At 36.8% G+C, this 27,987-nt stretch overlaps 1 protein-coding gene across 4 annotated transcripts in view; it reads left to right on the top strand.

The window, feature by feature from the left end:
* The window catches only part of LOC134225949 (protein eva-1), a 586,714-nt gene that overhangs the window by 358,745 nt on the left and 199,982 nt on the right, over positions 1 to 27,987 (top strand). For all 4 annotated transcript variants that reach the window (XM_062706410.1, XM_062706406.1, XM_062706407.1 and 1 more), the window contains one exon: positions 1,975 to 2,093. In XM_062706410.1, coding sequence (XP_062562394.1) covers positions 1,975 to 2,093 — 119 coding nt within the window. The remainder of the gene's footprint in view (positions 1 to 1,974; positions 2,094 to 27,987) is intronic.

Genomic DNA, 27,987 nt, shown 5'->3' with positions numbered 1-27,987 from the left:
CTGCCTTGAATTCATTATTGTACAAATGGAAGCGAATGATAGAAGAGAAGAAAACCATTATTGTGCTTTTTTTGGGCCTCAAGCGTTCATTTGAAACTATATCTAGATCGATAATGTTAAAAACAATGAGAAAATATGGAATTGGAGGAAACGTTCTCAAGTGGTTTGAATCCTATTTATCCAATCGGACTCAAGTATGCCAATATGGGAAGGCTTCTTCAGCACCGAAACTGGTACCTCTTGGTGTTCCACAAGGCAGCGTTCTAGGACCAATTTTATTTATTTTATATATTAATGACATGAAGAAAGCCATCCGTCATTGTGACATTAATTTGTTTGCTGACGACACAGTTCTGTTCATTGGAGAAAAAGATGAGAAGGTGGCAATAAGAAAAATAAGGGAAGATATTAAATTGCTAAGCAAGTGGCTGAAAATTAAAAAACTTAAATTAAATGTGCAAAAAACAAAAGTGATGATTGTAAGTAACAGAAAACAATTAAACTATTCCGAATTAAAAATTGACATTGATGGAACAGAAATTGAACAAGTTGAAATTTTTAAATATCTAGGAGTTTACATTGACAACAAATTAATATTTAAAGAACACATTGACAAGTTAATTAAAAAAGTTGCTAAAACATATGGAATGTTAGTCCGTTTGAAAAGCCAGTTGACATTTTGGAGTAAGATATTTCTTTACAAGACTCTGGTGGCACCACATATCGACTATTGTTCTTCCGTATTATTCATTGCCAGTGATACACATCTGGAGAGATTACAGAGATTACAAAACAAATTTATGCGGCACATTCTCAACTGTAATAAATACACTCCTGTCTTGTGCATGTTAGATGCCTTACAATGGCTTTCGATCAAAGAAAGAATTATATTTAACGTACTGACAATGGTTTGTAAATTAAAATTCAATCTCTTGCCAGAATACCTGACGAATATTATTACATGTGGACGAAATATACATACATATAGTACTAGACAGATTGACGATCTACGAGTTGTTCCATTCACAATGACAAGTACACAAAAATCGGTTTATTATAATGGAATAAGGATGTATAATCAGCTACCAGATGAAATTAAAAATGCAAGAAATATTTCGGAATTTAAAAAGAATTGTTCATTGTGGATTAAAGTTAGACATAGGTGAATAAGAAGATGAATTAATGTTAAGTGTTTATGTATATTATCAAATGATAAATAAATAAATGAAATATTATTATTAAAAACTATTGAAAACAATGATTGTCCTTAATAAAATTGACTCTTTTGCACCTATAGTGACTGTACCATTGCATTTCATCCCCCTCTGGGACACTGCAGCCTCGTAGTTAAATGTTCGTTCAGCACTTCTACAATTATGAGGTTTCTAAGCCAAGTTACCATTTTTGCATTCGTATATCATGAGGCTAACACGATGATTGTAAATTGTAAAATTGTAATAGTCTTAAGAAATATTGTATCTGTTGGAAATTGTAATTTCTGTTGATATAAACGAAGAGGAGGTTTTGCGCCCGCTTGAGGAAGGGATTTTGCTCTACTCAAGCGGGCTTTTCCCTGCTCCAAATAAAGAATAAAGATGATACCAGGGAAGTCGAGTTCCAAAAACTAAGAAAGCCATTTGAACGAGGAAACATATTTAGATTCAAGCTGGCAATTGTTGTTTATTTTGCGAGAAATAGTAGAGCATATATAAGTAGCTGGCATACTGAATGATTCATATCAAAGTAAATTATTTCGAACGTGTTTTGCACACGCAGATCACAACATAACAAATATAATTGATCACCCATTCCTCCCAGAGTTGTTCATTCAATACGAAGTCCCCACGCGAAACAGTTCCGCACGGAACGGGAGTAAAAAGATACTTCTGGTTTCCGGAGTTTCCATTAAGGAAAAAGGATCCGGTAGCAAACATAATTCATAATTATAATTCACCTTTCTTTAATTATTTACAGATGCAAATGAGCAAAATTTGTGTCCGGCCAGCACCGAGGATAGCCTGGAAATCAATCTTCCCGGCACCGAGATAGAGATAAAAGCACCGGAGAGCTGTACATGGCCGAACGCGCTGCAGGTTAGTGGAAACGAAAAAAAAAAATTTGTTATATCAGAACCAGCAGGGCGCTAAGGCGAGTTTGCAGAGATGGTCGTTTGTGTAATTGCTACAAACACCCACACCGCAAACATCGTTTGAATTTGCAGAAAGATTTTTTCCGCTCGTTGTGCCATTGCCAATCTGCGTTTCGGTTTTAATTGCGCGAGGTGATAATGGAAAAAATGGAAAATTGAAATTGGACTCAGGCCGGTTTCATGCTGCCAATGGACAGTCCAAGCAATTAACAGTCGGTGCCATAAATCATGATTTGAGCTAATTAGAAAGCACTGCAAAAAGTAAGCACACATTATTCATCCGCACACCACAGGATTTCAGTTGGGGATTTTCCTGCGTAGAAAGATAAGATAGTGCTTCTGAGGTAAATCGTTTGCTCCGATATAAGATGCGAAAACAGTTAAAGCGAAATGAACTTCCATCAATCTTCATACAAAGGTTTCTTCTTGGAATAACATTTGTGCCATCTAATGAAATGTTGAGACGAATTGAAATCGCATACTACCAGATGTTCCAGTTATTTACATAAGTTACAAAAAGTACACAAAAAAAACAATGTGTAATCATTAGTGTTGTTATTACAATTTCGGTTTCATCTTCTGACAAAGAAAAAATAAATACGAAAGAAGGAAACAAGAAATAGTAAATATAAAACATGTAATTGAAATGGTAGTGCTACTGCGATACTATCATCATGCAGCAAACATAATAATTGCACAAAATTGGCATACCAATTCAACTCTTGGTCCTGATCAAATTATTCCTAGTCAAGGTTTTCCTCCATACAGGTTAAATCCCGTAGACGCCTCGCAAACAGGTGGCATTTTCAGCATTTTCAAATTTTTACATTAATTGAACAAAATATTCTACTATGAGGGATACAAGCAGAGGGTTGTAAGTGACATTTTGATCAATTTTGTGTTGATCATAGCAAATAAAAGCTTCAGTTTTAGAGCTTTTCGACAACATGTTGATTTCGTTTGTACGATATTTGCAATAAATGTGAAAAATTAGTAATTTTTTGAACTTTTATTCCAATTATATATATATTTTTTTATATACGTTTCATATATGAAACGAAAAAAATATCGAAAAACTTTGCACCCATTTTTCTTAGAACTAAGTTTTTGTCACTTCCCGGGTAGACGATAATAGTTGCAAAATGAGATATGGACATGATTGATATAAGAGATAAAAGATCAGACAACAATATCAATATTTTGCACTTAAATATCATAAGGAGATCTAGTTATGCTATTTGTGAGAAGTGATCAATATCATGTGCTATTAGTTTGTTCTTATCTATAGCATATCTCGATATTTGAGTAATATTTCGGTGAAAAAATTTGATATTGTTGCCTGGTCTTTTATCTCTTATATCAATAAAATCCATATCATGTTTTGTTATTCTGTTCATGGCTTCTGCTCGGGTTATAACCCGCGTTTGATCATCTGAAATATAATGCTGAAAAAAATCTGATTGACCGTCGTATTCATATTTCGGACATATCAAAACTTCGTAGACTTCAATTTGCATGGAAAATTTGCTCTGATATCTCAACAAGATGTTTCATTAATCTGTAATAAACCGTAGATCAAAGTACCAGGACTATATGATATGATTGCAGAAGTGATTTGAACAGTGTGACTAAAAGTATCCAAAGTTCGAATTTGCACTGTAGTAAAGTTTGCTTTTTGGCTTTTAAACGACCCACCCTTTTACGGTTCGCAATAGTTTACCAATGGATTAAAGCGATAATATCATCTGTCATGTCTTCCAGCGCAATAATAGGATTATAAATAGCCAACCCACTTCCGTTTTCCTTCTGGGGGTAACCACTGTGCTACACTTTCAGCATCATCAACTTGGTGAGTGCAGGCCGTTTGTGCAGCGAAAGAAAGATGGCACCAGGGCGCTGAAGCCATTTGCGGTAGACGGACACACATAAAGGCTTTTCCTAGAGCCAGTATGCTGCTGAATAGAAGGAATGTTTCCTGGCAAATTTGGCTTCGAGAATGGACTTGCGGAGTTTATGGACAAGGTCTATTTCCGTTGCACTCGAGTGGGCGGGATTGGCTGAGTGCAGTGGCTGGTGGGCCACCGGATTTCTGCTCGTGACTGCCATATTGGCGCGGCAAACATAAGTTTTATGTTGCCGGAGATGGATTATGAAAATCAGCGGAAATCTGTGCATGGTGCAGGGCTCTGAAACAAGGTGTTCATACATTAAATACATTCTTCCGGTTATTTTGGGCATGCGAATGTAGGTGACTGTTTCCTGTTTGTAGACGAGAAATAGTTTCTGATTGTGGAAGAATGTAGAAGGTTTTTGAGCCACCCTAGAGAGTGACATATGTGCCACAGTTTTCAAGCGAGGGGATAAAGTTATAGTTTTCAATGAAATGAGGTATTACATACTGCCCATTCACCAACACGAGTACAGCGTCTTGGATGCGGAAGAACTTCGGCGTATGAATCTCGACCCAGTCTCAGTCTGCCGTCAGCATGTTTTGTCACTAATTAATTCAATTACGTGTGTTAAACTTAGAACCATGTAACTCCTTACAGGAAATGCATATTATGCACAAATTACTGGGTTTTATTAACTAACAATATTCATGTCGCTTAATTATGGTTGACATTCTTGTTTTTTTTTGTAAAATGATAATCACCTAATACAAAGCTCAAATCCATAAGAGGTTTACAATAGAATAATCAAATTCAAACGATTGATTGGTGGTGATAGCTCTGTAGCTTAGAAATTCATGTTGTAATGGGCACTGAAATTAGTTTACTGAGTCATAATTTTGATATTATTTTACTTACCTGAAAGAGCGAAAGCACGATCGAACTAATTGTCATAGCAGAACAATAGCTGGAAAAGCAATTATTTTCCAAGAAACAATAATGTTTGCAACTATGCTTTAGTTAGATCATATCGACGCACAGTAGATAAAATCTTGTTTTAGCGCGTTTATTTAATAGTACATTTAATGGTGTTTTGGCGTAATGGTGTTTTCGAAACATTTTTTCAGTAAGTCGATGCGTTTCTTTGGAAGTATTGATTCTTTATAAAAGCTGAAGCAAAAGTTCTGCAGAAAAACTTTGTCGAAGACACGTAGTTCCATTACATTTTTACGTTTTATGCTGACAACTCTTGACATGTTCTAGAAAGTTTTACATAATATGCAAATAAGTCATTTGGTGGCCTCAAAACTTTATCAAAGTTATAACAGTTTTATTGCATTTTTTACTCATATTTGATTTAACTGCAACTAGAAACGGGCAAACTGTAGCAGTCAATCACATACGCATAACAAAGTGCAAGTAATGCATTTTAAATTATTACCTGAGCTGTAGAGTTGTAAGCGAATATAAGAAATGTTTCATCAAAAACCATTTCCTACTATGCAAATCAGAAATCAATCTCCCATCACAAGAAGTTGATGAACCAATCAACCATGCGTCTCCACATGCTTGTATGCTTATACGTCGAAAATGTTCACAGCTTGTTGGCATAAAAAGCAATAAATCTCGCTTAACTTTTCAAAAGGACCTAAGTAACATTTTTTTCATGAATTAATTTGAGTACTGCAATCAAAAGCTTTCATGTTTTTCTGTTGGTTGCGCTATTCAAATTAATTCATGAAAAAAATGTTACTTAGGTCCTTTTGAAAAGTTAAGCGAGAAATCTCCAAAAGTAATGAAATTACGAACTTGGTGTCTTCGACAAAGTTTTTCAGAAGAACTTATGCCTACAACTCTCACGAAGTACAAGTTGTAAAGTGGAAAAAATAAATTTTTCTATGAATTTTTCTGAATATCTCTAGAGAAGCGCATCGACTCATAACGCCATAACGCTGAACCACATAAAAAGTACTTAAAAAACGCGCTAAAAACACGATTTTAGCCACCGTACGACGGTTTCGTGCAATTAAGGCACAACTCGAAAACTGTAAATGTTCAGGAACGACGTTTTAAAATGTTTACTCAAAAAATGAAAATTCAGTATTTTGTGATTATTTCGAATTCCATGGATACTTTTGCATGTTTTGATACAAAAGGATAGTTTTATGTGTTTTAGCAGAAAACTTAAAAAACGATTAATTCGATGCTTTATACATTACTTTCGAAATTATTTTTAAAATTTGTATAACTTTTGATATGATGTGAATTTCGACCTGGGTATTTGCCAGGCGAAACTTCGTACTATTTTCCATGCTTTGCCATCAAAAATTTTAAAAATAAAAGTTGTGCCAGTATTGCACGAAACCGGTGGTAGGTCATTTGGCATAAAGTCGTTTGGCATAACGTCGTTTGGCATGAAAGTCGTCTGGCATAATGTCGTTTAGCATAACGGCCGTTTGGCATAATGGTATAATAGTTGTGTAATCATCAATTTCAAAACTTATGCATAATATGTTCAATTATTTATAATGATCGTTACTTGAACATAATAAGAGAGATGTTTTAAATTGATTATTTAGAAAATTGAATAACTTCGAAATCAGATTCTATCAAATTACTACACGGAGGAACTTTGGTAGTCTTTACCTTTGGAGCAGCAGCAAGATCGTCGTTGACTAAAACAAACTACAAAATTAATTTATAGGCTTTTTCGGTGATACTTATACTACTAAAAGCGAAAAGGAGTAGATGAAACTAATGAAGATACAGATTCGATTGACACCGCGAGCGGCAAGTATGAAATGAATAGAAACTGAAGATTAGCAGAGAGCAGACAGGATAGGAAGATTAGCAGACAGGATACAAAACACTGAAACTCAAATAGCAAAATTGTAAATGCTCAAGAGCAAAAACTATTTTTATACAAAAAAATGCAATTAAAGGGAAATGAAGTTATTTCTGTATGAGATAAATTCATCTCTTTAAAAGCATACTTTGTGGTTCATAAGTCTAAGAAGTATATGCTTCGTTTTTCAAAAGATGAATTTTCCGGCATATGACAAAAGAAGATACGATTTCTTTTTTTTTTGCATTATTCAGTTTAAGGAAAGGGAAGATATGATCCCTTCTTTCAAAGGATGCATTTTTCCGACAGTTGCATCAGAGAAAATACACGGGTAGACGATAATAGCTTATTAACAGTAACACGTGATATTGATAACAAAACATGATATGAAGTTGATTAAAATAGAAATTTTTACTTCTATTTACAAGCGAAAATAGCAAAACTTTGCACCGATACATCATAACAATATCAGGTTTTGTTATTGAGAAGAACTTATCAATATCTTGAGCTATTAGTTTGTTCTTGCAAAACCTGATATTGTTATGACATTTCGGTGAAAGTTTTTTTTATTTTCGCTTTTTATTTTTACTTCTATTTCAAACAAGTTCAGATCATGTTTTGTTATCAATATTACGGCTTCTACCATGGTATGATTCATTTGCTCGGTTTAATGCGCGGTAAGATATGATCCTTTCTTTTAGAGGATGGCCGAAGGTCCAGTAGAAGGCAAAAGATGGTATGGTTCCTTCTTTCAATTCGAGCATTTACTCGGATATAGGCAAGGCAGCCTCATCCAAAATTACCTAGCCTGGCACCGGGAATTGAACCCAGCCACCCACAGCATGGTCTTGCTTTATAGCCAAGCATATTACCGCTAGGCTAAAGAGCGTTTTGTAGATTGTCAGTTTGTTACGGCGGCGAACTCTTTTCGTTCGGAGCGTCTTGCGGAGTCCAAAGTACGTACGATTTCCAGCCACTATGCGTCTCCGGATTTCTCTGCTGGTATCGTTATCGGAGGTCACCAGTCAGCCCAAGTACACGAATTTTTCAACCACCCCGACAAACCGGTACAAACTCGTGGTGGGTGGCTTACATTGTCCTCTCTTGAGCCTCTTCCTAACATATATTTCGTCTTCGACGTGTTGTTTACTAGTCCAATCCGTTTAGCTTCGTTTTTCAGTCGGATGTAGGCTTCCTCCATCCTCTCAAAGTTACGTGCCATAATATCAATGTCGTCGGCGAAACCAAATAACTGGACGGACTAGGTGAAAATCGTACCATTCGTGTCAATCCCTGCCCTTCGTATTACTACCTCCAAAGCGATGTTGAATAGCCGAAACGAAAGACCACACCTTGCCGTAACCCTCTGCGCGGTTCGAAGGGACTCGAGAATGCCCTTGAAACTCGAACTACGCACATCACCCGATTCATCATCACTTTAATTAACCGGGTCAGTTTATCCGGAAATTTGTTTTCGTGCATTAGGTGCCCAGATCGTTGCCGATTATATCGAGTCGTATTATCTTCTATGTCGTTCGTAATGGTTGTTTTTAATAGCGGCTCATTGGGCCTGCGCAAACCTCCTGTCTCGTCGGAAGGCCGTCGTGTCAGGTCTGTTTAGCGTCACACCTAACACCAGGACTTGGGCTGATGCGCTTTGAGCGGCACACGGTCGCTTTGGCGGAGCCTACTTGTGGATACATGCAGCTTTTTATAGAAGTTCAACAGAGCCCCCTGTCAAACCGCACCACATCCTAGGCAGGCACCACAACTAGCAGATGGCATGAAGAGGGATCGTCAAACCCTTGGGCATAGTCCCTGCTGCCCGACGACATATTTTATTCAATTCAGGCGTTTGCTCGGTTTAAGGCAAATGAATATATGATCCCTTCATTCAGAAAATGCATTCGCTCAGCAGAAGTCAAAAGATGAAATGGTGGCTCCACCCATCCCTATACCCCGAATATCACTACCCCGAATGACATTACCCCGAAGGTCACTACCTCGAATGGGACAGTACCCCGAAAGCCATTTTTCCGAATTGGACACTACCCCGAAATCCATTACCCTGAATACATTTCCACTATCACTATTCTAGCAGATACTGATGAATCGTAAAATGACAATCTTTGAAAAGAATTTGTTTAGAATAAAAGTATATACTACTTAGAGTTACTTAGAGAAACGCAATAAATAGTTCTGTTTAATCAACACGTTTTTACTTTTTGTCTAATTAACTTAAATCATCACTCTATGCCATTTTTATTTGGAAAGTGCTGTCCTACGAAATAGTATAAGTGAGAAGATAACATCTTCTTTCTATTAATATAAGTTAAACAGTGAAAATAATGCTTTATTTAAATGAACGGTGACGGTTTAAGACAAACATAGCAGGTAATGCCTTCTTAAAATTAACGCATTTGCCCGGTATAAGGCAAGCATATGAGATAATTCCTCCATTAGATGAATTAATTTGTCCGGTATAATGCAAACAGAGTAGGTAATGGCTTTTGAAAATGACCGAATTTGCCCAGTTTAAGGTGATTATAGAATGAAGCCCGTGGTGAATTTCAAATTCACCACATGTTTATCTACATACATTTCCAAAACCCCAAATCTGGCGTAATAGTTTTCGTACAGTGCCGAAAATCAAATTATGATTGTTCAGCATAACTAAGCAAACGATCTACCATTATTTTAGCCCCATACGGGTTATGGTTCTTTCATCTCGTGCTCTTGAAAATAAACATTGGAAAAGCACGTGGTTTACAAAATGGCCGATTTCTGGCTTCATTCTATAATCACCTTAAGCAAAGTTGATAATGTCTTCTTTTAATGAACGCAAATGCGCCTGATATAAAGCGAACAGAGGTGCTAACGCTTTCTTCAAATAAACGCGTTTGCCCGGTTTAAGACAAACGGAGCTCTTTAGATAAACACATTTGCCACATATAGGGCGAACAGAGTTGGAAATACCTTCTTTTAATGAACGCATTTGCCCGGTATATGACGAACATAGAAGATAATGTGTTTTTTTAATGAACGCTTTTGCTCGGTTTAATACGAACAGGGATGATAAAGTCTTGTTTAAATAAATGCATTTGCCCGATATGAGGTGAACATAGCTGAAAATGCTTGCTATTAAAAAAACGCTTTTGCCCGGTATGAGGCGTACAGATGAGATAACACCTCCTTTAAAAGATCGCGTTTGCAAAGTATAACGAAACTTTGCCTGAAATTTCTTCCAGCTCCCTGCATTGAGCATGATAACGTGCTGCGAAATTCTCACCTCAGCTTTGATAAATAACGGGATTTTTTTAACTAGAATTATTCATTATATACTGTTTTCAAACAGTTCTAGCTTGATGAAACGAATCGCGAGTCCAACACGGTGAACCTTGTAAAGATCGAAAAATAAGTACGGATCTACGATAAAAAATCTCGTAAAAATTGTGTAATTTACTCGACTGGAGTCACAATGCTATTCAGTAAGTCGTAAAACAAGTAATAATCATTCACATAAAGTTATGAATAAATGTCTATTGAATTTTTTTCAATGAGCATGAGCATTAGCATGATTGACCATCCACGGTTGCTACTCCTTTATTGCCAGGTCAGCTGTAATTACAAAGGGAACCAACAGATGAAGTTTGTGACTAACATCATCTTCAATGTGTAAGAACTGGTGACCCAAAAATAAGCAATACCAGCGCCGGCCGTGTCCGAATGCAGGTCAATCAAGGAATAGGTAGGAAACTATTGACGTAATACTCGCTTTGATAGAAGCCGACGAGTCATCTGCACTTCCACGAGAAACACTGGGATGTTGGATATATGGGGTAGGGAGTGTGGCAGGGTTCGTTTTGGTAAAAGTTCTGCCGTGGATAGCGTGTAGTTTGAATTCAAACAAAAACACTAGAACGAACGGTAATTATTTTAATTATCGACCGTACTACACAACTGGATGCGAACTAAATTTTCACTTTCTGATTGAAATTGAAATTGATCATTGAAAATTGTTTTATTTCTTATTTTTGAGGTTTATTAGTTAGCACGCACGATAATCTATAGAACTAGCATGTATTACAAATACCGCAGCTATGTAAAATCTGTGCGACTTCATATTTATGGTCGTTGTTTAGTTACAAATTTTGAACCTGAATGCTATATAACAACCTATCGAAAATTATATAAGATCTGCCCATTTAACCAATAAGCACTTCTATTCTCTTGATCCTCATATAGGGACAATATACGATTATTCAAAAACTTATAAGTATCAAAGTGGCACTATACGGCCGAATTAAGTAATTGTAGTGCTTATTGGTTACTTGAGTGAGCATATGCCCTTTTGCTATATGCTTATACATAAACTACACTGGGTGAAGTGGAAAAGGAAAAATCGATAGTGCATGTTTGAATTTGTGTAAAACCAGTTTAAATGATTTATATGCGTTCAATCAAAATGGGCTATCACAAACAGTCAATTTTGTACAAACTGTGTGGTAATTCATACCGTTTTAGTCGCTTGAAATTTATGGAAACAGAATTTAAAATTAGGAGTTGTTTTTCCATTTACCCTAGTGGGACGGGGTAAGTGGGAAACCCATGTCACCTTGACATTCAATAGTGATGAGTAGTTACATATAACTAAAATCAATACGATAATTGCTCTGAGTATCTTTTGTGGAATAATTTCATTACCTTAAGGTGGTTATACAACAAAGCCACAAATCGGCCATCTTGGAAACCACGTGCTTTTTCTAGTGATTTTTCAAGAGCACGAATTGAAAGAACAACAACGTCCATGGGGATCGCAACATCTGTAGATCGTTTGATTACTCATACTAAGCAATCGACTTTAATTTCAGCATTGTACAAAAAATATTACGCTGGTTTTGAACTTTTGATAATAGGAGTAGAAAAACGTGTGGTGAATTTGAAATTCACCACATGGCTTGATTGTATAATCACCTTGTATAATCACCTGAATTTTAAATTCACCACACGAGTTTCTACTCCTATTATCAAATGTTAAAATCTAGCGTAAGAATTGTCGTACAATTCTGAAATTAAAGTCGATTGTTTAGCATGAGTAAGCAAACGATCTACGAATGTTTCTCCCCATGGGCGTTGTGGTTTTCTCAATTTGTGCTCTTGAAAAATCACTAGAAAAAGCACATGGTTTCCAAGATGGCCGATTTGTGGCTTTGTTGTATAACCACCTTAACGGAATAGATCCTCAAGGAATTCTCGTAATACCTAGGTGAGGGCTGGTTTTTCCTTCTCGAACACTAAGTGTACGTAAAGTCTATATTTTCACCCAAAAGATGAACTTTTCAAAGGAAAAAATGAGACTTACAGGGTTATAAACTAATCAACTTAGTTAAACGAATTGAGATGATGTCTGTATGTGCGTATTTGTATGTATGTGTATGCGCAAAGCACGTACGAAATTATCAGCTATTCTTCAGCACTTGTCCTTAACCTATTTGTTCGCAAACAAAATTGTATTAAACGGCGAAACTTGTTATGAATAAAAATTAATGTTAATTATTCAATATATTTACCTATCAGTGCTATTTTTAACTTTCTTATACATTTTTTTTTCATATGTAAAACATGTGACAGGCAACAATTAATCAGGCATTTTCTCATTTATATGAGTCCAATCACCAGTGGAAACACAATGATAACAACACGGAGAAAAATATTTGGTAAACTCAAACAAAGTTCAGTTTGTTTCAACCAAAAGTTTAGGTTGAATTGAGCACAAACATAACTTCACTTTGAATCAACTGTATTCATTGGTTGAAACTAACTAAAATTGTATGTTGTCCTTTTTTAGCTTCTTTAGGTAAGTTTAACAAACTTTTGTTTGGAACAACCAAGATTTTGGTTGTTTTGTTTTGACAGCTACGGAAATGAAGCAAAGTTTTGGTTAATTCAACCAAACAGATTAGTTTGATGCAAACAAAATCTACGTGGAAGCAACCTTTTTTTTCTAGTTTGAGTCAATAAATATTATGGTTGTAATAACCACGGATTTTTTTTCTAAAGAAAATAAAAATCATTTTATAAATAAAAATCAAAAATCAAATCATTTTAACTTTATTTAATATATTTATTTGAATGCATGTTCACAAAAAGCAAATCATAGATGTTCATTGATATGAGATGACGATATGATGAGTTAGTTTGTCGGCCGCCTGCAAAAGTTTAGTGTTCAGCAACGGGTTTAACGTAGTTCAACCACGTTCAGCTGCTTCGGACCGATCAATTCCGGTCGCTTGTTTCAATATTCCGGAAGCTGGTGCCAATTCTACAGCAAAACAATTTAGTGGTTCCTACACGTTTGGAACATCACTGGCTTGCCTGGAGTGAAAATAATGTTGATCGTGAACCCGTCTATTTCTACGGCGGTTTTACTTACGTATATGTGTGGATAGTTTTAATCACGGAGCCTCCTTATGATACTTTCCCCGTCCCGAGGATGCTTGAGACGTCCATGACGACACTTAAAATTATGACGGAATACTATCGACGCTAAAGCTTTAGAAAATTTAGGTACGGAAGACATTTAAATCCGATTTCAAAAATAAGCAACAAAATGACGCAGCGCGCTGGTAAAAAACAACCTAAACTATTAATTTATCTGAAACTGATTTTCTGGTTCTTTTTCTTACCAAACAATAATTCAGGTTGATTCAACATATTGAAACAACCTAATGACGAAGTTGGGATTATGAAACACATCGCAATTAAATACAATCTAATTTATGGTTAAAGCAAACTAAAATCCTTTATTGGAACAAGCATAATCAAGGTTGTAGTAATCATACATTGAAGGGTAAGAACAAACCAAAAAAATAGTTTGGTTCAAACTGATCTACGAGCTTTGAATCAAACAAATCAGGCTTGAAAACAACAAAACAATTAGTTTGAAATTCAACCAACATTTTGGTTGTTTCAAACTAGATTGTTTTTCCTCCGTGAAAGAAGGAACATATTAAGATTGATAAGAAAATTATTTTGAGCTTTTTAGTGGAATGTTTTCACCTGTCATAAGACGAATTTATACAATCCCATTGAATTCCACCACTTAATTGTATCTTGACAGATACGTATACAACCTCAACAGTAAGGCCGTCTTCAGTGTCTCGTACTTGACTCGACTCGATATTCTTGCTTATTATTATGATGTGGTAAAAACTGTAAAGTATGTACAATTCCAATTTTTCGAGTCGATTTTTATACTTACCCCCTTTTCCGCTTCCCCCAGTGTACCTTATATCATAGAATATCTCACAATTTTATGCAATACCTGTATTGAGGGCCCTGTTAAGCCGTGCTGTTCCCGATCCGGTCTAGGAAATGTTCAGGTTGGAAATTGTCTCGACTTCCCTTGGCATAAAAGTATTATCGTGTTAACCTCATGATATACGAATGCAGAAACGGTAACTTGGCTTAGAAATCTCGCAGTTAATAGCTGTGGAAGTGCTTAATGTACACTAAGCTGCGAGGCGGCATTATCCCAGTGGGGAATGTAATGCAACTGAAGAAGAAGACTGTATGAGAAGCTTGCATTTTTTATCGTTGGCTCTTGTACAGAATTGTAAGAAAATCTTTCATCAACTGCTTGCTGTCACAATAATGTTCGTGCAATACAGAGTCTATTATATAGAGTTGCGCAAAGAGGATCTTCTTACACTTATTCTGAACGATCTTCTTGTTATTCTGTTTGCAACTTTCATTTTTGTTCAACCCTTAAAGTGACTTCACGGGAGTGTTCACTGCTAAAGCTTTTTAATTCGATAACCAAGTCACCCACAGAGTGCAAACACGTGAGTTTCTTGTTGCTACTTTATTGGGGGGTGTATTGAAGTTTTTTGAAGCTGTTTCTAGAACAAATCTAATACATTTTAATTCATGCGTTTTAATTCGCCATAACAATACTTCCGCCTTACCAACAAGTATTTGTTTACTTTGCTCGATAGGTAGACGGTTTGACAGTTCAATAGGTAGATTTGGCTTCACTCTTTGCGTAACTCTATATATAATAGACTCTGGTGCAATACATGAATTCTACAATATTTGTTTTGTGTAAAAACTGTTCCCAAACTTAAAAAAAAACTAGTAAAATGTTCCTTTATGCCATTGAATAAGATTTTACCTTTCTTAAATTTTCATCTCTCCATCGTTATGTAGACCAACCACCTCAACGGGGACAAACTGTTCCGCCCGTTCAGCAAACTAAGGTGAGGAAGTCTGGGTCCCCTGATGAATTATTACTTCTTCGACATCGTTCACCCGATTCTTGAAATTTAGTAGGGCGGACGCTGACTACAGCGTAGGGCAAACTTAGCTGCGACAGCTGAGCTCTACCTCGTACCACGTGTCATCGTTCTTGCCGGGTGGAACATGACTCATTTCGGAAGCGCATGAACTCGGTATCACATAATCCTTTAAATTAAGCTTTGACGATCGTTATAAAGTTGCCAGTTGCCGGCGCACATGGTAGAAGCTTTTTCAAACGACATTTCCGAAATATTATACCGGTTTTAGTTTGGGGATCCCGACCCCTTTGAGGAAGAGCGGAAGTGCATAAACCTGGAAACTTGTTCTGATAGGGTCTGATTTGGTGAACCTCGGATGACAGGATTGCGATGTGACAATGGCTTTGGTGGTATCTCGTGCGTGTTATGTGTGCGGATGTTCTACCCCGGATGGTAACCAACACTGCACATATTCAGACGTCGTCGTCGAGCAAACGTGGGTTGAAAATGCTTGTCCTTATTAAGATAATTTCGTCACCTACATGCTTGCCGGTTCGCCGGGACGCAGAATGATATTGTCACATATGATGAATGATGCCAACGAGCACTTTATATGGGATGAAGGACTGGCTGTGTGTCCTGTCCGTGCAACCTCAAACGAACAAAGAATCCCCTGTCATAAATTATTCAATAGCAATGGAGAAAGTGCTAACGGTGAATTAGACTAGATCTATGCAAATTACTTCAAATAACATTGTTTCAATTTATGTAGTGCTTTTAAAATAGGCTACCGTCTGGTTTGGAATGAGAAAACTCAATTACCATATGTTTTGATATAATCTGACAAAATATTCAGACACTGTGAATGGCAGGCACCATATAAACATAAACACCACAACGTTTTTTTCGGCAGACTATTTTGTTTCATTTCTTGTATGAAATTTGATCGAATAAAATATGAATGTTTGGGCAATTTGCAGTTCCGTGCTTTCTGACTTACCTATATTTTAGTTCTCAAGAAAGCAATGCTGGTATCTCTCAAATCTGTATTCACACTAGTTTTGTCTTTATCTTTCTGTCGAGTTTCAAAATTCAAAAATAGTCTATTTAGTCACTATATAGTCATCTATATAGAAATCGCTAAGATACATTTTCAATCCGTCGAACTGGGTCGAATTTCCGCCCTGCAACATAAGAGAAAACAATGCTTTGGCTGAACTCAAAAATGCAGCACGATATTAGTTGGGTTACAAATCACGTTCAAATCTCAGGCGCCATATTATCCCAGTGACACAAATGTAATTGCATGCAGCTCTTGACATAAATCTTTCCCGTGCCACTAGGAAGAGAACCTCATTCAATGTGACACACCACACTAAACCTGAAGGTCATTATACAACGATTCGTGCAGTGGCAGGTGCACGGTGGTGAAAATTTCAACTCACTGTTTCTCCTTTTACATACACGGAACCCCTGACAGTGTTGAGGCGCTTAGAAACTGGCTCCAATTAAACTGTGAATTTCCGAGTGGTTTTGCCGCACGCAGTTGAATCGCTTTCATTCCACTGCTTGAACATAGAACGGAATCATTCGACTAACTTTGCATAAAATACGAATGGCTTTGCCGATACGCATTCCATTCGTGCTTTTCATGAGTGAATCGGAAATACTTCCTTGGGTAGTCAATCCTACTCTCAACAGCGCTCGCGAAAGGTATTTCATTTTCCCTAGAGTCGCTTTTTCATCTCATCAATACCTAAAGGAGAAGTACAATGTAGAAAATTCCAGAGTTAAGTATCACGAGTAAATTGTTGTATCTATTATTACCATACCTTCCATCCATACACGTCGCATGAAAATGCCCACATAGGTATATTACAATACGTTGATTTTAATTCTCCAACAGAAACTTTGAACAAAATGAGTTTCCTTCAAACTGAATCAAATAGATTTAATCAAAAGCATCACAGATTTGCGATTAAATTGTGTAGATTTGGTTGGGACAAAAAAGACTATTCGAAAGATAATAACTACACGGTTAGATGAATTTACCCATTAATGGGTACTCTGTTATTGTTGATATTATTCCCACCGTGGAAAATTCACCCATTTTCTCACAAAAGTGCTTCTCCTCATTTTAATGGGTAGAGGCACGTTTTCAAGAAAATTGGTGAATTTTTCACGGTGGGAATAATATCAACAATAACAGTACCCATTAATGGGTAAAGTTATCTAACCGTGTAGGCGCACCGTAAGCGTAACGTTGAGGGACCAAGCGTTACGGTTCATACAAATAAATTAAACCATCCATACAAAAAGTGTTACGAGGGGGGACGGGAGGGGATCGAAAATTGCCCAAATTTATATTTCATTAAGATACACATTTTTCTTAAATTTATGTGGTAAAAATATGTTGATTGCCGGTGAAGGATGGCGAAAATACGGCCAAAAACTTTTGCCTATATTTTTTAAGGGTGAACCCAAACTTTTGGCCGGGAGTGTATGCTTAATTAATCGACTACTTCGCCTATATCTATTAAAATGCTTTCTCTCGTCGTTATCCCTCCAAAAAAAAGTTTGTTTGTCCCGTTACAGATGTAAACATGCGAGTAATGTCAACTTTGTGAACATCAGCATCGTAATTACTTAAGCACCATAAAATCCTTTCCTTTCCTACTGTATTATTGTATTCCCCAACCTCGACTAAACCGCGAGTCTTCCGGTTCCCCAAAACTATCACTATGTATTAGAATCAAGAAATGTATTGTTAAACTTGATTTCGGCTCCGTAATGCTTCACGGCAAATGAGCCTTCCAAATAAACGAAAGATTATCTATTAAAATAATTTAGAAATTTTAATTTTAAAATGAAGCACAATATCCTTTCATAACTGCCTTACATGCGAAAATGATCGAAGAACCCACGATTCTTTCATTTGGTCAACTAAAATAGAAAAAGACGCTCTTCTCTTTGTCTTATGACGATCACGACCTTTACAGTACTGGTTAGGATGAATTTGTGGTGGTGGTTAAGTTCAGATTCTGGCCTGGTCGAATTTCTCATATACTCTGAATTCGGAATTCAGTGCCATTGTCCGGTATATTTGTTAAAATGACACAAAATGCAGACCTCACACGGTAATATTCGGTTTAAGGTCATGTGGCAAAATATCGCATAGCCGAGTGCTATTTGATCGAACAGTTGAAAAAAAATCATTCCAATTGGCAGATAGTGTATAGTAAGCAACAAGAAGACAGAATTGAGCAGCGAATATTGGCAAATAACGATTAAAAGAAATCTTCCTCGAACAAATCGACATACGATTTTACCCAGAGGTTCTATGAATCTGTATGAACATGTTCGGTTTGTGACTTGGTATGTGACTTGGTTAATGGAGTTGGTCGATTAAGTTGAACTTCCAAACGATTTAGTGCGCCTAAGACATCTAAGCAGAACATATTGAAATACCGTACTAACCTTATAGGTAGACAGTGTATTTGTCTGGGTTAACGGAGTTAATCCGTTAATATTACTTTTATATTTCTATTTATCTTGTTTTCCTTATTATTCCTAAGATATTATGAACTTTTTAGTGTCTATGGATCTCAAATGTAGACTGTTAATTATTAAAATTATTCTCAATACGTCAAAACTTCTTTCGAGCTCCTAATGTTATCTTGGTACCCGAAACAAAAAGTATTACACTGAGACCCATTATTTGAGTAATTAAAATATTGTTTTCAGAATATATCTAAATCTAAACCAATCCAAAATTCAATCGCCTGAAGTTTTTTGAAATCTTGTGTCTTTATATTTATTGGAATAACAATATAATCCTTACATTCGCATGACTAAAGAATGATTTATCCAAACTTTTCATCTGTCGCATAATCTTTTTGCAAACGAGCAGTGCGTTGAAAGCTTCATTCCTCCATAACTTCATTATAAATTGATACTCTGGTAAATAACCGTCACAAACAAATATGCGAAGTGTGTTGTTTCTCCATGTGAAGGTAATATTAATTGTGCACGTGTCCTGGGTGTAGACATGGGCTGCAGCCTTCAAGGAAGTATATTTCAATTCTGCTGAACTGAATGATACAGAAATAACATATGGAATTGGCACATACACAAATTCAATGACAAGTGTCTTGAGTTCTCAATATGAACGATATTTTTATTGACGTGACATTTTGCACTAAGTAATTCATTTTCTCTGGATTATTGATATCTTTCATGGATCATCATAATCGCCGTCTTTCATAAGAGATTTACAAACTGAATACTGAGCCTCTGCCAGTAGACAGCAAACACTACACTACACAAGACTCGTAGGAGTCAAGTGAACATTTCTTTGCATAAAATGTGCCCTGAAGGGGAGAACAGGCTCTTGCTAAAGAATTGCTGCTATAAATAGTCATTCCATTATAACGATTTCTATAGGTATTTTATCTCAAGCGCATAACTAACTTATGTCGTCTCAATAAGTGGTGCTTTTCTTTTTCCAGAGAATTTATTGGGAAGAACACCTGCTAGCTGACATTTCAACAAAGTACCACGAGTCCGATTCACTCTTCCGGGTAAGGACGCACTGTTGAAAGGAGTGAAGACGAAATTGTAGAAAATTGCAATTATTCATTCCTTCGTGTATATTATTTCAATAGGGTAGCAGTAGGTTTTCCATCCATGGTTGAATAAACCTTGCTTTCAAACATTTGCTATAACTTTACTGTATGAGAACGTTCCTCTTGAACCTATGGTTCAAGATTTCCTATGTTTCTGAGTCGATGTCCCTTTCGCTTATGAGATATAACCATACTATTTCCAAATAACCGAAATAATTTCATAACAGAATTCACTGTTTTGGCTAAATATAGAGTACATTTTGTGCCTTCTTTTTGTGGAATTTTACGAATAAAAGATTTATTACGAACAGATGAACGGGATTATGTCTTGGACTGTTGAACATAATTATACACGATTGTCTTTACTTACCTTGACGAAATCATTAGTAAGGCTAACCGTACGCTAGGATTCATCTTCAAAATTACAAATCACTTTCAAGACCCATTTTGCTTACGATCGCCCAATTGTTCCCCTTTACGTTCTCAACTAAAGTATTGCTGCATCGTCTGGTGCCCTTATCAGGGATATTGTATCAACAACTAATCAGATGTTTAGCCTGCGGTTGATCCTTGATGAATTCTAGGAGTGGAACTTGCAGACTCACCATCTGTACATTGATATCAAAACGTGATATCATTGATATCAAAATATCAAACGTGAAAAAAATGATAAGTGGCAGATAATGTTCGAACATGGTTGATGTTCACATCAATATGAATTAAGCATAATCTGTAATAACTGCTTTGTAATAAGAATTCTTTCATTTTTCAAAATAGATTAGGTTTTAGCGAATTAGAACTGAAATTTGGCTGGATTTCTACTTCCAGAAAAAAAAACATTGACTATAAACTATGGATTCTGCTCAAAATTCCAGTCGATTTCTTTTCAGAATCAGAAATAGATTCTGTTCAGAATCCCAAGCGGATTATGATCAGAACCTAAAACAGAATTCTAATCGGACTCCATTCAAAATTTCAAACGTATTCCGAATGAATTCTGCTCTGAACCTAGATCAGAATTCTGTTCAAAATCACGAACGAATAGTTTTTAGAATTCCAAACGGATTCTGTTTGAAATTCCGAACGGATTCTGTACAGAGTCATAAACGGATTCTTTTCAAAATCTTCTGTTTAGAATCTGTTTAGAATCTCGAACGAATGTCGCTTATCATTTCGAGTGGATGCTTCTAAGAATCTCGAGCGAATGCTGCAATAGGCTGTTCCAAAAATTATAAGCACACTAAAAACTAGTCAACAAATTGAAATGCAAGTAATGTTTGAAAAAATTTGGATGCATAAAAAGATGATATCCAGTTAAAAAACGTGATGTAATTTGACCGAATATTTTGCGTCAAATTTAGAAAATATTTAGCTTCTATTTTGGGTCAGGAAAATTGGTTAGCACAAATTGACCGTTTTTAGTGAAAAACGTAGAGCTATCAGTCGAATTTTCATCGGAAGTGTATATGAATGTCGTCGAGAAGTGGTTGCAAATATGTTGCGAAGGTTGGAAAACCTCGAAAAAGTGCTAAACATTATCTAGGTAAATATTAATAAAATGTTATCAGCTAGGTATAAAAACCAAATTAGTCTGGCGTTTGGTATATGCTGGGATTAATCAAGAATCCTAGTCATAGACCAACACTGTTTAAATGAAGCAAAAAACATGTTAAGTAAGTGAAAAATGAGTGCCATACATTTATTTGACGTTTTTCGGAGCGGTACCCTGTGAATTTCAAATGCCTATAATTCTCCTTCGGTTACAATATTTTAAGTTTTGACAGCTGTATTGCTTGGTAAATAAGTATAATAACCATATGCAATGGATGATGTGTTGATACTGATGAGAATTTTGAAGAACATACTTGAAATTGTGTTGTGCAAATACTTAAAAACCGTGCGAAGAAAAAATCCTAAAACATGACTTATAGTCTATAAAATATGCAAAACAATAAAACTATACGTAGCCAAAAACTTGTAAAACGTTTGAAAAAAGTTCGAAATATTTGAATAACCAAACTAAATTCTGGAACAGTCTTTAAGAATCCCATATGGCACTTTTCTCAGAACCCTTCGTTATTTGCTACGACACGTTATAGTGCACAATTAACATCAACCTTAACGAACATAAGATCGAAGTTACAAAATCGATCGATAATCATTTGGAAAAACAGCTTAAAACATTTCCTGCCAACTTAGCCGAAAATATTCTTTGGTGAAGTTTCGCGTCAAGTCCGCTACTGCAAAAAGGGTACTAAATACTAAAAGTCAGCAACGGCAGTAAAAACTGTACAACGAAATGTCCAGATTTTATTTCTATGCGTTCCTGGATAGTAAGCATACTGGGGACCACAGCCTCACAAGGATTGAAGCAGGGTGATGCACTTACGAATTTATTGTTCAACATTATACTCGAGGGCGAAATTTGGGGAACTAGCGTGCAGGCAACCTCATTGGAATCAATCGCAGAGCAGAAGTGGAGGCTTTTGTCCCTCTGGAAAGGGAGTCGGCGAGGATAGGCTATTAACTCTATCAAGACAGAGTACATGATTGCGGGTAGAGATTGGGGAAGACCTAGTGGTGTAGTTGTTGTGGTAGTGCTTGATGGAGATGTGTTTGAAGTTGAAGACGGAAACGAAATTTACTCCGTATAAAACTATTATTCTACCAGTGGCCCTTTACGGACATGAAGCGTGAGCATGAATCACGAGTTGTATCAAATGTACAAAGAAGGAAATATTGTGAATCGTTTAAAATACGGTATACTTCAGTGGGCTGAGCATTCAGTTGCGAATGTCGGAAGAAAGAATAGCAAACACAATATTCAACAAAGAACCAAATAGAGGCTGGCGACTTCGCGGAAGGCCACAAACACGCTGGCCGCACGCGGTGGAATCGAACCTGGGGACCCTTAACGTTCGGGGAAACTGAAGGAACATCGCCCAAGACTGACGATTATGGAGCTCTACAAGACTAAGACGGCAGGCATATGTGTATCTACGCTGCCTACAGCGAGGTAACCAATTAGATATTTAGTAAATAAGATAAGGGGCCCTCCTTAGCCGTGTCGGTAAGACGCGAAGCTACAAAGCAAGACCATGCTGAGGGTGGCTGGGTTCGATTCCCGGTGCCGGTCTAGGCAATTTTCGGATTGCAAATTGTCTCGACTTCCCTGGGCATAAAAGTATCATCGTGTTAGCCTCATGAAATACGAATGCAAAAATGTTAACATGGCTTAGAAACCTCGCAGTTAATAACTGTGGAAGTGCTTAATGAACACTAAGCTGCGAGTCTCTACAGTAAAGACATAAAAAAATGTTTTTTTTTTCAGTTTTGTGGCAAAACAAATCATAAGAAAACTGTATAGAAAAATTTTGGGGAAATATTTTATAATCTATCTATCTATCTATCTATCTATCTATCTATCTATCTATCTTATCTTATATATATATATATATATATATATATATATATATATATATATATATATATATATATATATATATATAAAACTCAATGTTTGTATGTTTGTATGTATGTTTGTATGTATGTTCCAGCATAACTTCTGAACCCATTTACCGATTTTAACCAAATTTGGAACACACATTCTTTATCTTGAGGAGACGACGATAGGGGGGTTAGGCATGCTCTTTGGAAAAGGGGGAGGATGTGGAGGATGGGGTATTGCTTAGTTATCGGTCACCTGAGTGTAAATTCTGAATCCCTTGGCCGATTTCAACCAAATTTAGAACACAAATTCTTTATCTTAAGGAGGGGACGGGTCGAGCATGCATTTTGGAAAAGGAAGGGTACGGGGGGAGGGGTATTGCTTAATTATCGATCTACGCAGTTTAAATTCTGAACCCCTTGGCCGAATTCGACCAAATTTGGAACACAAATTCCTTATCTTAAAAAGGGGACGATAGGGGGTTAAGCATGCTCTTTGGAAAAGGGGGAGGGTGTGGGGGGAAGGGTATTGCTTAGTTATCGATCAACGCAGTTTAAATTCTGAACCCCTTGGCCGATTTCGACCAAATTCGGAACACAATTACCCTATCTTCAAAAGGAGACGATAGGGGGCTAAGCATGCTCTTAGGAAAAGGAGGAGGGTGTGGGGGGAGGGGTATTGCTTAGTTATCGATCAACTCAGTGTAAATTCTGAACCCCTTGGCCGATTTCAACCGAATTTGAAACACAAATTCTTTATCTTACAGAGGGAACGATAGGGGGGTTAAGCGTGCTCTTTGTAAAAGGAGGAGGGTATGGGGGGAGGGGTATTGCTTAACTATTGATTAACGCAGTTTAAATTCTGAACCCCTTGGCCGATTTCAACCAAATTTTGAACACAAATTCTTTGTCTTAAGGATGGGACGATAGGGGGGTTGAGCATGCTCTTTGGAAAAGGGGAGGGTATGGGGGGAGGGGTATTGCTTAGTTATCGATCAACGCAGTTTAAATTCTGAACCCCTTGGCCGATTTCGACCAAATTCGGAACACAATTACCCTATCTTAAAAAGGAGACGATAAGGGGCTAAGCATTCTCTTTGGAAAAGGAGGAGGGTGTGGGGGGAGGGGTATTGCTCAGTTATCGATCAACTCAGTGTAAATTCTGAACCACTTGACCGATTTCAACCGAATTTGAAACACAAATTCTTTATCTTGCAGAGGGAACGATAGGGGGGTTAAGCGTGCTCTTTGTAAGAGGAGGAGGGTATGGGGGGAGGGGTATTGCTTAACTATTGATCAACGCAGTGTAAATTCTGAACCCCTAGGCCGATTTCGACCAAATTTGGAACACAATTTCCTGCTCTTAAGAAGGGGACGATCAGAGGTTAAGCATGCTCTTTGGAAAAGGGAAAGGGTGTGGGGAGGGTATTTCTTATTTATCGGTCAGCTCAGGTTAAATTCTGAACCCCTTGGCCGATTTCAACCGAATTTGAAACACAAATCCTTTATCTTACAGAGGGAACGATAGGGAGGTTAAGTATGCTCTTTGAAAAAGGGGAGGGTATGGGGGGAGGGGTATTGCTTAATTATCGATCAACGCAGTGTAAACTCTGAACCCCTTGGCCGATTTCGACCAAATTTGGAACACAAATTCTTTATCTTGAGAAGGAGACGATAGGGGGTTAGGCATGCTCTTTGGAAAAGAGGGAGGGTGTGGGAGGAGGGGTGTTCTTTACAAAAGAGGGAGGGTATGGGGGGAGGGGTATTGTTTAGCAATCGATCAACTCAATGTAAATCCTGAGCCTCATGACCGATTTGAACCAAATTTGTATGAAATATTGTCTGTCCTAAGGAAGCGATTTTAGTGGATGTGGTTAAGTAATTAAAAAAAAGGGGAGGGTGTGGGACAGGGGGTATTGTTTAGTTATCGATCAATTCAGCATGACTTCTGAACCCATTTATCGATGTCCACCAAATTTGGAACTAAGGAAGACTATATCAGACTGGGTATGAGTGCCATAGCTAAATGAAATAGAGGGTATATTCATTAAACGAACAGTTTAGTACACCCAGGTTTCTTTTTACACGGTTGGAATTCATTAATTTCTCGGATAACCCGAAATTTCACAGCTTTTTAAATACCACCTGATTTTTCTTTGATTTTTTGTGAATTTTTTCGTGGGGTTAACTCATTGTTTCATTGACGCTGAAGGTCTTAAACGACTAAAACCAAACCGTGTAAAAAAAAACCTGGGTGTATACCTTTTTATCGCATAGGTCAATTCAAACCAAACACGTAAGCACGTAATCCCTACCCAAAGGAAACTATTATAGAGAGGCTGGAAGGGACTTTTGGAATGGGATGTGGGGGGGGGGGTATTGGGATTGGTTATTGTTGTTCATCGGAATAATTGTATGCCCAGTGAAAAGCAATGATTAATGTGTTTCCTTCTGAATGGTGGATGTGATTGCTTCTTCAAAAGTTGGCATTTGCCCGGAATAAGGCAATGGTGGATGTGATCCCTTCTTTAAAAATATGCGTTGCCCGAATATGGCATCGATGAATGTTTTTTCTTCTTTAGAAATAGACGTTTTCCCGGAATAAAACCTTTCAAACCCAAGATCCCTTCTTCAAAATCAGTCAATGTTTCCAAAAGCCTTCTTTTAATCAAATGATAAAGTATGAATAAGTAAACACAATTACCCTGTTGATCAATTGGTTTTATCATTTTCCGATTGTAAAAGAAAACTGCAAACCAAACTGGCAATTCCGAGCAAGGCCGGGTACATAAAGCTAGTACACCATAAAATCAAAATATTGAACTCGTAAAACTCAAAACAACAAATTTAATTCAAAACATGTTTAACATGATATGAAATGGAATTAAATAAAAACCTGATACATTAGGATGGACTAATATCAATGTACGATGCACTCGTGCGTTTTGCTACATGACTGATGTGTTGTTATTCTGGTGCCGTAATTAATTCATTGATCCCAAAGTGGATAACATAATTGATTTATTCATATGACCTTTGCAATTGATATCTCGTGTTGAATATTTTGTCACGTTATGCGCACTTGATACAAAACATTATACTGCTCCTAGTCGACCACACGACTATGAACCCCACAGCTCCGAAATTGATGGATGTCACAGTCCTACACTGGGCGAAGAAAAAATAGCTAACAGCACCAGGTTTTTCGACAATATTTTCTGAAATTATGAACAAATTATCCTGCTGGAAAGTTAATTCGGATATTTTTGACATCCAGTTCAAACCAATACAAAATTTTCAAAACAACTTATCTGCTTTTGTAAACACAGATTAAAACGTCGATTTCATGAATCTGATAGCACTCCCACGCAAACCAACACCATCAACAGGTAGGCGAAGGACTCTGCTATCTGTTGGTGGTGTTGACCTGATCCTTTTCATTATTATTATCATTGTCAATCCTCTAAAGTGCGCTAATCCTGGCATTGCAGCAAAAAGTCCATATTGGAGGAGCGCACAACATGGTCAATACGAAAAATGTGTTGGTAAATCCCACACTCAAAATGCACACCATATTTAATAAGTTTTTAAATTTTGCACAGCAAGTTTAGTCACAAGGAATTGATGGAAGAATGCACCATGCGTCTCCATATGTCTGTTCTTATATGGTGAACATGTTTAAAACTTTTTCACATAAAAAGTAATGAATCTGCAAAAGTTATGAAACTACGAACTCAGCGCTTTCGGTAAAGTTGTTCACGAAAACTGTTGCTACAACTTTTGTGAAGATAGAAACCTTGACTGTAGTAGAGTGGAAAAAATTAAATTCTCATCTCACTTTTAGGCGGATTGATCATTAAGCTCAATACATCCGAAGAAGCACAATAACATACTGATAAAATATCTATCGTACAATAATAATAATAGTACTATTAAATCATCGTGCTCAAACCCAATTTTGGTCACTGTACGCTACTGTCGAGAACTAAGTACCGGCTGAAACGGCGCCACTGTTCAAAAATACCAGACACACAACTGCCAGTTCAAAACAGATAGCACAGTCGTGAATCAATCCACTCTGCACTCTGGGAAAATCAAACATCCGAAAGATGAAATTACTAATATTGAGCGTCTTAGGGGTCGGTTTTGTTAGTCGATAACAAAACACTGAAGAAGTTTTCAAGTAGAAAACGAAATACGTATCTGTTGATATATAAGTGAATATAGCGGAAGTAAATGAAAGTTTGAAGTATTTTAACCTTGATCCGAAAGATATTCAATTTGCAAAAAAAAAGGTAACCGCGGTGGAGGTTGGTCCTCGGATTCTGATGACTTTTCCGCAAACTAGACCTTTAAGTGGTCTTGTTGTGTAGGGGTTATCACGCCTAGGTAGAGAGTAGGAGATTGAGAGTACGATTCCCTCCAAAACACGTGGATTCTTTTTCGTAAATTTCACATCATTTTGTCCATTTCGAAACAAAGCCAAGATATTTAACAAAAAAAAAAGATTTTCGTACGGCCGAGTTTCCGAATAATATGCAATTAATATTTATTTGGTTTGCCCCAATCGGAGATATAAACTTTTGAAAAAAACGTTATTTTTACTGAAAAAGATTATAACTTTTGATGGGCAAAATATATTAAGCATATTTATGCATCAAAAAATGAATGTTTTGAGCTCAAAAAAATACCTAAAGACGATTTTTCCGAAAAATCGAAAACAAATAAGTAGATAATGGGTCATGATGGGCCACTT

Source organism: Armigeres subalbatus, chromosome 3 (assembly GCF_024139115.2).
Source record: "Armigeres subalbatus isolate Guangzhou_Male chromosome 3, GZ_Asu_2, whole genome shotgun sequence".
In the NCBI taxonomy this organism is placed as follows: Eukaryota; Metazoa; Arthropoda; class Insecta; order Diptera; family Culicidae; genus Armigeres; species Armigeres subalbatus.
Note: the sequence above shows the minus strand (reverse complement) of the source record. Positions and strands in the feature narration are given on the sequence as shown.